The sequence below is a fragment of the Vigna angularis genome, chromosome 7 (assembly GCF_016808095.1).
Source record: "Vigna angularis cultivar LongXiaoDou No.4 chromosome 7, ASM1680809v1, whole genome shotgun sequence".
Classification (NCBI taxonomy): Eukaryota; Viridiplantae; Streptophyta; class Magnoliopsida; order Fabales; family Fabaceae; genus Vigna; species Vigna angularis.
Window position 1 is genome coordinate 8,547,856 of NC_068976.1, and position 13,188 is coordinate 8,561,043.

The 13,188-nt window shown below is 31.8% G+C and overlaps 1 protein-coding gene across 1 annotated transcript; it reads left to right on the plus strand.

Annotated features, from left to right (window-relative positions):
* Positions 1-1,555, plus strand: LOC108336944 (2-oxoglutarate-dependent dioxygenase 19). Its single transcript, XM_017573386.2, has 4 exons — positions 1-241; positions 480-703; positions 821-1,151; positions 1,243-1,555. The coding sequence occupies exons 1-4, from the start codon at positions 32-34 to the stop codon at positions 1,489-1,491; spliced, it is 1,014 nt and encodes a 337-aa protein (XP_017428875.1). The 5' UTR covers positions 1-31; the 3' UTR covers positions 1,492-1,555.
* The last annotated feature ends 11,633 nt before the right edge of the window (positions 1,556-13,188 follow it).

The window sequence follows — 13,188 nt, forward strand, 5'->3', positions numbered from 1 at the left end:
CTTTCAATCTTTTGCTCACTACATCATTTCCATGGCTGAAATAACATCAACTCAACCTAAATTGAATGTTCCCCCAGTTGAGAACATTACTTCTTCTCAGCACAGTGCAGATCTTTTTTCTGCTTCGAATGATAACATACCCACCGTTGATTACTCTCTACTATTTTCTGATAACCCTGTTCAACGATTTCTTGCCCTAGAAAACCTTCGCCAAGCATGTCAAGAATATGGCTTCTTCTATGTAAACTCTTTCACCTATATATATATATATATATATATATATATATATATATATATATATATATATATATATATATATATATATATATATATATATATATATATATATATATATATATATATACATACGCTATGCATGAATCCTTTTCTCTTTCAATGTTATTATTACACCTCAAATATTTCATATGTATAACATGTTTCATCATATATATGATTATTGCTTCGCATGCATCATGCAGTTGGTAAACCACACCATCCCAGATGAAGTGTTGGACTCTACTCTAAAGGGGTTTTCTGATTTCTTTGATCCAAAAACCATAGATGAAAGAAGGGTCTTCGGCAAAAGTGGTCCATCAGATAAAATTCGATGGGACCTAAACTCGTCTGCTGGAGAAAATAGGGAATATCTCAAAGTTATCGCACATCCCCAGTTCCATGCTCCTTCTAATCCATCAGGAATTAGGTATAAATATATAAAGGAACCATGATATTTAGTATTTCTCTATAATATATTTTATAATACTGTTTTATGTTTTTGTGATGTTTCATTCGAATGTGTTTGGGACATTTGTTTTATCAGAAAAATTTTAGAAGAATATCACAAAGAAATGAGGAATATAGTAGCAGGGTTGGGAAGATCAGTGTCTACAACATTAGGGTTTGAAGAAGACTACATAGAGAAGGAGTTCAACCTGAAGTCAGGGTTTGATGTGATGGCTATGAATCTTTATCCACCAAATTCTAGGTCAAAGGGAGAGGTTGGTATCCCTGAACACACTGACCCTGGCTTTGTGGTTACTCTAGTGCAAGATGTAGATGGTGGACTCCAAATACTATCACATCAAGGAAAGTGGATCAATGTTTATATACCCCATCATGCAATACTCATCCAACTTGGTGATCATCTTGAGGTACTTTAACTTAATTTAGTTTAAGTCATTTTTACCTAATTTTGGTTACTTCAAGAAGCTCTTGTGTTAACTTTTTTCAACCTTGACTTAGGTCTTAACCAATGGAAAGTATAAGAGTCACATCCATCGAGTTATTGTCAACAAAAATAAGGTGCCAAGGATATCTGTGGTCACCCTTCATGGACCTCAGTTGGCGAAATTCATCAGCCCGGGCGTAGAGTTTGTTGATGAAGAACATCCACAAAGCTACCATGGGATGACCTATAAAGAATCATTGGAAGCAAATGGGGGTGATGAGATAGATGTGCAGTCCTCCCTTGACAAAATTAGATTTTTGTGAAACTTTTGAACGAATATAAAAAACAATTAATGAACACTTGTTCTCACCTACAATTAAAAAACAAACGAGATTACAAAAATATTTTAATATAAAAAATGATATATATATATATATATATATATATATATATATATATATATATATATATATATATATATATATATATCTATACTAAAAATGTACAGAAAAATTAAACATTATATAAACTATATGATGTTGGTATATCAATACTCAATTAAATAAGCTCTCACTTGTATGGTATCATATATTATTGTATACTTGTATCATTATTGTATGAATAAACTATTTTATTCAATTATTAAATTAATAAATTTTCTTTTATTAGTGTTGTACACAGATCTTTCCTCTAGCTTAACAACTTTTGTAAAAAAGCTTTTGTTAAAACCGTTTTTCTCTATTTCAGTTGTAAATTTCATTATTGTATATAATCCATCTATGCAATTATATCAAATGAGTTTATCTTTTCCTTCTCAAGGATTCTTGCTTTTTGTCTTTCTCTAAAGTATGTTTTCATATCACTAACATGGTATTAGAAGGTACATTCTTAGCGACTTTTGGTGTATTTTTTCATCCTTGATCGACCAACCATGATTTCCCTATTAAAAAAAATAAACAAACCGCACACTTATAATATAACTCTATGCTTCAATGTGTGTTAATTTCATTCATTGACATGGGTTCTATATACAGTAACAAAAGTAACACATTACATAAGAATAAAAATGACTGACGCAAGAATAAAAACTACTGACGTGAACAAGAATAAAACTGAAAAAAATAAAAATAAAATAATCTAGACTGTTTCTACCAAAATAAAAACAAACCATTGGTTGCCCAAGGTTGTTACTGTGAAACAAAAACTAAAACAAAAACTAAAATAATAACTAAAATAATATGATCGCGATATATACAACTTATTCGCGATTCTGAAAAATAAAATTTCACCTGAAATTACTAATTAACCATTTATCAATTTAAGTTTATTTAACAAATTTCTTTCGTAAACTTAAATTCTTCTCATATCAACTTCCTTAATTCATGAAATGATGCGACAGATAATGATTTTGTAAATATATCAATTATTTCTTTCTTGTTTACTACGTGTTTAAGTTTCACACTTTCTTCTTTCACCTTTGTCGGGATGAAATGAAAATGGACATTAATGCTTACTTCTCTCATGGTTGATTGTATTCTTTGCCAACTCAATTATTTATCTATTGTTCATCCGGATTACTACTAAAAAGGAGGACATTACCGAAAGCCAGAGTCCGTCGGAAACATAAAAAGCCGTCGGTAATGCATATAACCCAATAAAGCATACTCTAATTTTCTAGTATGTTAAAGAGTATGAAAGGGTTACGGGGCATAAGGTTATGTTGTGTAGGACCTATGTCCTTGGTAGCCTAAACCATCCAAATCCTGACCAATTGATAGAATTAGTGTGAGGATTGGAATGAACGAAAAGGGCATTCCTTTCGATGATTAGATGTGCATATGAAACAGTGCAATTTGAGAAGTGGTTGTTGAAAGATGGGTTTCAAGAGATGGTGAAAGGGAGAGGGATTTTAATAAAGAGTTGGGGGCCACAAGTGTTGATATATGCACAAGTTTAGGACCTCAAATTTGTTGTGCACTTAGGACAGCAACATCACGCTCAACCAAACACAGTAGCAAGAGTTCATACAATAAAGACATGTCCTTAAACATAAATGATGTACCTGGAAATGATGAAATTTTGGACAGTTCACTTCAACTACAGCCCTTCAACAATTGTGCCTCAGCCCCTAATCGAAACCACAAAACCAGAATATATAAATTCACACCATAAGGATGATAAACTTGTAATATTAGAGAATGTTGGAAGTCCCACATCGACTAGAGATAAGGCCAAATTATAATATATAAGTGAGGTGCAAACCTCACCTTACAGGCCGATTTTGTGGGGTTGTGTTAGGCTTAAAAACCCACTTTCTAATAGAGAAATTATAGCCAATTAGGTCCAAACACGAGAAAGAGAAAAAAAAGGACCTACCCAACTGTAGGAAGTATGCTCTTCTCGTTCTCAACTTTTGCTCCTAATGAGCAAATGAAGAAAGTGAACCTATAACTAGATAAAATTAATCAAATCAGACTAAGATGTCAAATCTTAATAAAAAATTTTACAAACTAGTTAACAAGAAAGGAAACTCCTAACAACTAGTTTATGATACATTTTTTTAATAATTACTCACAAATAACATGCAAAGGGCTTACAGGAACAATTAGTGTTCAAATCTGAGAAATAGATTTCTCTAATCATACTATTCTTTTTCATTCGATCCTATAATGAATGATTACGAAAGAAAAAGCCTCTAAACAATATTTTGAACAAATTACATTACCATTGAACAACAAATTCAATGCAATGCAATGATACTCAAAACGAAAATGTGTCAACATAGTTTGAACCTACCTCCTCACGCAGCGACAACGGTCTCGTCACGCACCCATTCGATTGGCGGCTTCGCGATAGTCCAAACCCTACTTAGGCCATAGCACCCTCCTCAAGCCACCACATTACCGTCACGAAACCCCTTCCATCGACAATGTAAACCCTCACCTCAACCTCCAACTTCCTCAGGGTCAATTTCCTTCCACGATAGACGAATAAGCACACCGCGATTGAGGAGTAGATGAAATCACAAAAGGGAGAATGGCGTAAAGGCTAGGGGGAAGTGCGAAAAAATGGCAACCATTGAACGAGAGAGGGAGATTAGGGTCGAGAGGGTTTTGGGGGTTGAAGCTTTCACAAAGACTAAATTTGGGAGAATGGGAGAGCGAAATCCCAAATTCTAATTTCACTAAATTGAACCTTATACCGAAGGGCGTATTCCTTTGGTACTGTCACTGCTCCATTACCAACGGACAAAAGCCTTCGGTAATCAACTACTCAAATAACCGTCGATAAATCCTTTGGTAAAGGAACTTTACCGAAGGACAAAAGGTCGTCGGTATTAATCCTTCGGTAATAAACATATTTCTTGTAAGCACCTTTTCATCTTTCATTATTTCCAAATTCTTCAGCAGATTTCTCAGCCATATTGAATGTCGAACACTCCAAGATGTTGCCACATACTCAGTCTCACATGTGGATAGTTCAACAATAGATTGTTTCTTTGAGAGCCAAGTAAATGTTGTATCCCCCATAAGGAAGACATATCCTATTGTGCTCTTTCGATCCTCCACATCTCCACACCAGTCCCTATCTGAATATCCACTAAGTTGGTAGTTGTCTGACTTAGTATACCATAATCCAAAAGACATAGTTCCCTTTACATACCTTAGTATCCGCTTCAGTGCTTTCCAATGAGAATACATTGGCTCCTTGATGAGTGCATATTTATGCCCACATTTACGTTTTAAAATTCAAATTTTTGATGAGAATCTTGTGCTTAAATCATTGATTTAAAGTGAATTTGTGATGATTGAATTTATTCGGTTTGGGAATTAAAGATGCTTAAAATGTGATTCTTAGTTGCATAAATTATTTTGGATGTTCTAATGTTTATTTGTTCAACTGAAGTTAGAATTTTATTCATTTAAAGCATGAAATTGAATGGTAAAAGTTGGTCCAATCTGGTCAACTCAGTGCTCCTATGCAATTTTGAAAAGAAAGAGATGACTAAAGTGCAATTAGAGAAAAAATCTAGACTTCTGTGGAATTTTGAATAAAATAAAAAGGGTTGAAATGTAATTTTGGGCAAGTTTAAATCTGTTAGATATTTTAAAAGATAATTTGGAGAAAATATATCTTAAGATATATTAAATGATATTGTTAAATAATTACCTTATTTAACTATATCAATCAATATCAAAAGATAATATTTGCCAAATCTTTTTGAATCTAGAAAAGATATTATCAAATATTCTCAAAAACCGATTAAATCTGTTGAATATTTGGAAGATATAAAATATAAGATAAAAGATCTTATCAACAGAAGATTCAGAATCCAAGGCCAATCAAACCTATATAAAGAGACCCAGGGGAGGTAGAAAACATAACTCATTCATTCTCAGACTCCTCCACTGGAAGGAAGCATCCACTACTCCTCTCACTTTTATTTTATCATGTGTTTTACTCTATTCATGGAGGGCTAAGCTTCTAGAGCTATTCCACTGTAATTTCATTATGGATTCTGAGGTTAAGTTGAATTAATTCAATTATTTCTTTTGATTATTGATTTGAGTTGCTTTCTTTCTATGTCTTTCATATGATTAAATTTAGGAACTTTCATATGATTAAACGGGTTTTTGCTATCAATTGAGAATGTACTTTGATTGGTGGTAATAATTTTAACTATAATTAATTGAGAATTTCCTTTGATTAATTAGCTTTTAATTTGGTTAGGAGATTTAAGAATAGACATGATTAAACACAATAGAATTTGATTGAGAATGTACTTTGGTTGAATTCATTGTGAATAATCTAGAAAGGTCTTGAATTTGATTGAGAATCTACTTTAGTTAACTGTATGATCGTCCTCAAATTAATTAAGAATGTACTTTAATTAATTTGAAACTCGAACAATGATATGTTGATAACCGATCATGAATCTATCTTGGAAAAACAGTGAAATTAGCCTATTTCATTATAATTGTTTCTAGGTTTCCTATTTGTTCTTCAAACATTAACTTCATTAGCATAGTTTCTCACTTTTATTCTTAAGCATTGCATAACATTCATAAGAGTCAAATATTGAAAAGCAATTCCGTATTTGGTTGGAGACGACTCAGGTTACTTTAACCCTATCTACTTTCTTGAGTACTACTTGACAATACTGAAGTTGCCTTGAAAAGTAGTATTAATTTGATTGCTTCAACAACAACGTATCATTCCTCCATAAAACGGCTTGCGACTCTCACACTGTGTATAAGGTCTGGCCTTGTGTTTGTTAAGTACCTAAGACTCCTAATCAAGCTTCGATATCTGCTTACATCAATACGATCCCCTTCTCCATTTTTTGATAACTTTGTGTCAGGTTCCAATGGAGTGGAAACTGGATTGGATTTCATCATCTTTTCCTTTTTCAATATATCTTCGGTATACCTCTTTTGAGACACAAAAATCCCTTTTGAGTTTTGGTTCACCTCCAGACCCAGAAAATATCTCATGATGCCCAGATTGGTCATTTCAAACTTCCTCTTCATCATTTCTTTAAATTCTTCAAGTAGCTCGACTTTACTTCCCATAAAAATCAAGTCATCTACATATAGAGCAACGAACAACATACCTGCTTTATTCTTCCCTACGTATAGAGCGTATTCATACGAACATTACTCATAACCATTTTTCTTGAAATAGGTATCAATTCTTTCATTCTAGGCACGAGGAGCCTACTTCAGACCATACAACGCCTTCTTCAATTTCAACACCTTCTTTTCTTCATCTCTTCTCATATAACCGAGAGGTTGCTCTACATAGACTTCTTCTTCAAGAAATCCATTCAAAAATGCAGACTTCACGTCCATCAGCTGAATCTTCCATCCTTGTTGAGCTGCTAGTGAGAACAATAGTCGAATTGTCTCCATCCTTGTTACTGGAGCGAATATTTCATCATAGTCAATTCTTTTTTTTTGTTTGTATCTCTGCACCACATGTTAGGCTTTATAGCGCTTTACCTCTCCATCTGCATTAGTTTTCTTCTTCTATACCCACTTTTCACCATATGATTATATATTGTTTTTATTATTGTTTTAGTCATCATGTTTGTTGTTTTAGTTTCTTTCACTATGTTGGCCTATAGTTATAGTATTTGTTGTAACTTAAGAATTACTTTAAAGTTAAAGCTCAAAATAAGAGCTTTAAAATAATATAGTGGTTGAAAATTCTCAATTTTTTGAAACCTTAAAAGAAGACTCAAAAAGTGAAGGTATGGTAGAAAAACAAAGTAAGATAAATAGAAAAGGACCTAAATTATTTTAGGTTTGTTTATGGCAGGCTTTGCATAGGATAAGAGTCCTAATATAGAGTACATAACATTGATGAATTTTCATCAAATCGTGGATGGATGTCTGATAGATGTTATAAAGGAAGTGTGCTTTAAAAGAGTATTTTTATATTGGGAGTTGAAAAGTTTATAACCAAAGCTTGTGAACTGTTATCACTATGACAAGGGAGTTTGATGTCCATGTATTAAGTATGATTGTACAAAGATTTTGGAGGAAAAAGTTGTGAAGGTTCACCTCTACAAACATGGTTTCTAGCCTAATTATTTGATTTGGATCGATCATGGTGAATGAATGCTAGAAGGTGATTTAGATAATGATGTAACTTGGATGAGTGTGGAGATGGATGGTGAACAAAATAACCAATTTATGTCAATGCAAGACATGGTGCATGATGCTCTTATGCAACATGAGTCGTACCAAGTAACGAATTCAAATAACATGGTAGAGGCTCTGAATGAAGAAACTCAATTTGTTGGATGCAAATACAATGTTGTATAAAGGGGCATCCGACTCTGAATTATCAATGTGTGTCAGGCTATTAACTTGCAATTCCAATTGGAATGTTCTTGACCAATGCTTAGATTTTATTATACTTTTTTTTTTGTAATTTTGAATTGTAGTTATTCTATTTCAATAATGCTAACTTATTCATTGTAATCACAAAGCAATGTGTCATGGAGGGTTGAAGAGGAGGATAGAGTTCTAAAAAGTTTCACTCCAAAGCATCTCATAGACTCTTAGAGATGTTTAAAGAAGCTTAAAAAGAAGGTAAAAAGCCTAATTAGATGGGAGATTTTATTTGGAACTATTTGTTGGAGAAGTGGAACATGCTTGTGTATCGAGAAAAGTGTGATACAGTTAAGAAAAATTGTGGATCTGAAAAGCGCAAGTAAGTGAGTTTTTACCGCTTCAGATATACTAGTGTGCATGACCATGTTATTCGTTTGGTATGACATCTGTATATATTTTGAATTCATTTATAAATGTAATAACAATTGTTTACTTAATAAATTTCTTTGTTTCTAGTTACATGAGCTTGGTCTTTTAGTCCATGTTGATGAAATCTTTCAACAAACATATATTCTTCGTGCAATAGGGGATTTTGTCAATGAGATATCTAGGTGGACACATGTTAGTTTTTACCAACTCTATTACATTTTACACCTGGTGTATTTACTATTTTAACATAAACATTCTTATTTCAACAAGAAGAATTTCAAACTAGATTTTCTTAAGCAATATATGAGATTACATCTGTTGATGTCTCATAATGAAGTCCTCTAAATCATTCTAAGGAGGAAAGACTAAGAAACAAATGTTAGTTAAAGCTGGTAGGTGAAAAGTACAAGGGACACATATACGAGATTCGACATGTCGATTCTCATAATGATTGTGTTAACGGTTACTTACAACAAACACAAGCATTTTCTAGTTAGCAAGTCAATCTAGAGGACTTTATTCAACTTCAAACGTGACTAGCAAATAGTGAGGAACAAATTTGACAAATGAATTCCTAATTTCAAACTAGATTTGACACCTTATAGAATTTTATTGGTGCGATCATCCCATATCTTCCACCTCTGGCTGTAACATTTGCACAAAATATTTTTTAGACGCTAAATACTGAACAACGAAACTAGCCATACGACAATGATCAAGTGCAACAACAACATGAACAACCCCTAGTTCGCCTTATTCTTATCATTATTTTTAGTATTAGGGAACTCCAAATATTATTTATTACCATGTTTAAGTTCTTATCGACTATAATTTTATTTATTAGCATTCGACATTTTTCTTTTATAATGTTTGAATTTAGAGTTTTCATGTATTAATATTGTTGTATGTTGACATTATTTGCTTAATGAGTATTTCTTGGATATGTTTGTTGTAGTATGTGTACTTTAATCAATATGTTTGCATAATTATTCCAAGAAACAAGTTGTTTCATCAGTGCTAACAATTACTTTACATACGTATTGATATGTGGGTAATTACATACAAATATAAATTTATATAGATTTATCTGTATGCAATTACTTATGAATATATTTGTATTTAACTACCTACAACTCAATCCATAGATAACATTTACTATGGCCAATTTATTTATGGATTTTTGTTTGTAGGTAATTGATAAAGGTCGTATCCGAATCAAATTAATGTGCAACTACAAATGTAGTATATTAGGAAGTGACTTATAGGTCGTCTCTCAAGGACCAAATTTGGTTCAGCTAAAGGATAAAAAAAGTAGTGGGAAGGATTTTTGAATAGATTTGTGAATGGAAATCAACTGAACAATTAACATAGATTAAACACGGATTAAAAACAAGTTGACATTAGCTCGATTGTAGTGTTCCAATCCCAGATTAACTATAATTACCCACTCTTCTCACCCGTAATCCAACACGAAATAATCTAACTAAGCAAAGTATTAAACAATTTTCATAAAAGCGAATTAAGCAAACGCAATGCACCTATTTAATCGATTAATTATGCACCATATAGATTAATCAACTAAGCGAAGATTAAACACCTATTAGACCACTAAGTGTGTCCTAATTGCAAGTGCAAAAATAGATTGAATATGAGCAAGGTCAGAACAATAGAATCACAATTACGGTTCAATAATCTCAAGGAACACATTGCATCCTCCCTAATGTTCAACCAAACAGATTGAGCCTTCCAAGAAAATGAGCTCCAAACAATAAAAATGAATAAAAAACATAACAGCAGCGCCAACTGAACTACAACAAAACACTAAATGAAACTTCAAATGAACCCAGAAACGAAATTAACCCAAAAACGGAATGCAATGAACGAAATTGAAAGCGGAATGGGAAAACGTAAACATAACTGCAAAACTGAATAGAATGACAAAATGGAATGCGAATTTGAAACTGGAAAACGAAATGTAGAGGCAAATGAAATTGTAAAATGTCAGAGCGTCTGCAGCAGAATGGTTAGCGTGGGATAACAAACCAAGAGGGGGGTGAATTGGTTTTAATAATAAAGTGTGCCTTTTTAAATTTCTTCTCAGTTTTACTTACTAAGCATATAATAAAAATTAATAACAAGAGTAAGGTTGAGAGAAATTTGCACAGATGATTTTATCCTGGTTCGGATCTTACCAATCCTACGTCCAGTCGCTTATCTCAAACCAAGATAAACACTTCACTAATCACAAAACGATTACAAATTACAATCACAAAGAAACAATTTGTAAAAGTTTAGAAACCACCTCTCCTGATACCACAAGAGATGAACCTGCACCTCCTTTGAGTCTTCACAAAGGATGAATCACTTCCTCCGAATACTTCACAAAGGATGAACCTCTTCCAAACACTTCCTTAGTTGCACCAAGGATGAACCAGTTATTCCTCTGTCACCGCAGTAGCACTTCAACAGCTTTGCAGACAAGAGTTTCCTTAGCTGAGCAAGAGTACACACAATTCTCAATTATTTCAGAGATCTAGAGCACAAGGGAAGAGTTGTTGTTGATGGAAAATGAGAGCCTATTTATAGACTCAAGCAAATACTCCTCCGTTCTTCGTTTCCAGCCATTTAACACTTTTAATCGATTAATATCTTTGTTAATCGATTAAAACGAGTGCAACGACTAGTTTTAATGGCTATAAAACTCCAACGGTCACTTTTAATCGATTAATCCTCATTTTAATCGATTAGCTAATCGATTAATTCTCATTTTAATCGATTAGCTAATCGATTAAAGTAAGTTTTAATCGATTATTACGAAGCCAGCTAAAGTTTTTCAGTTGTTATCGATTTAATCGATTATTACTGGTCTTAATCGATTAATACAATACATTCTTGACTCCAAACATCAAATTTGAACTATGAAAGTACATGTAACCAAAAAACTACTAAGAATCTAAGTCCTAACCACTTAATTACAATTATTACAAAAGCTTTATATAATAATACAAGTCTTCAAATGATCTTCTTGAAACTTATACTTCTTGACTTGATTTGGACATCATCAAAACTTCTTCATCATTTTGCTAACATAAAATACAAAACAGAACAAGAGTAGTAGAACGAAATGGAATGGAATTGCAATGAATTAAAACGAAAATGATTTAGTATATCAATTAATCGAGAAGTAAAAAGAACGAAAATGAAAACCTCATGGGAGAGCCCCTCTACTGTTCCAAAGCTAAAAACCTAAAATACAATATGGAACGAATGGTCTAGTAGAATGAGAAAGAGTCTTGGGCACTAAACCCTAAGCTGCCAAATCGATCCCCTAACATTGGGCTCAATGTTCGAAAGTCTACCCAAAATACATTAAAACAAAATAAAAATTGGATAAACAAATTTGAGGTGGATAAATGATGAGGCAAATGATGTGACAACTCTCTTTGAGTCCTAAAATATAATCGTAAAATTGTCCTAAAAATAATAACGAAAATAATTAAGTTCAGATAATTCAAATTAATTAAAATAAGAATTAATTGTCAAATTAAACCCAAATAACAAAAATGAGGAAATAATAGAACAATTAAACACAATTCATTAATTAAATTTATTACAGAAAGTTAAGTGAATAAGACAAAATAATTACTTATAACTAATTCACAAATAAGATTGTATTATGTATGAATTTTGAGTTAACTATGAATTTATGCTCCAAATACGATTTTTTTTTATTTTAGTGAGCTTTTCTCTTTTTCTTACATAAACAACACATAAAACATATAGAAAAACAGTTGAATCTCCTTATCTTTTACTATTTAAAAGCTTATAAAAAACCAGCTTTTCCAAGAGAGATGAAATTCACCCAAATCAATCTCTCTTAATCATAAGAATTAAGAAAGAAATTCCCCGAAACCTTCTGACTCAACAAACCAAAATCATCTAAAGACCAATTAAGGTATCAAAAAGCTTAGTAAGAATCAAATTCTTAAGATTTTCCAGACCAGAAATATTGGATGAGAGATGAGATAAAGATCAATTAATGCCATTCCAGGCCTATGAAAGTTTAGCAGAAAGCTTGAAACTTTCTCCATAGGAACATCAACTAGTAGAGAAATGAAACTTTTAGGACACCATTTGTTGTTTTAGAAGTTAATCTAATCACCATGCTCACAATCCAATCCAAAATAGTATCAGCAGTACCACACTAAGAACTTTACCTTTTCTAAAAATAAGTTTTAAACAAATTTAATTAACAAATGACTGAAAGTACCAAATTATAGGAATTCAAAAAAGATTAAAACAACTAAATAAGTAAAAGGAATAGAACATTTATGAAAGGCAAGCAAACCTTTATAATTATCTTGTTAAAAAGAGGATAATAAAAAATGATTTTTTAACATAATTCAACCATAATAGAAGCCAAGGAACTTCATGAAATTGTCAATAGTGTTTTCATTTGTGATATTGTTTCATTTATTTAATTTTGTATATCTTAAAAATATTCTAAAATATTTATGTGTTTTTCAAACATTTTCTAATTAACCTATTTCTTTTCAAAACACTTAAATGAATAACTACAATATTAATACTCTTTTAATTATTTATTTATTTTTATATATCTATTTTTTTAAAAACATTTTAAATTTTATTCGACACTTTTAGAAATCCTCAAAACCTAGTAATCAATTAAAGGAAATAAATTATTCTTATAAGATAAGTATTGAAAAGTCAATTATCTATCTATCTATA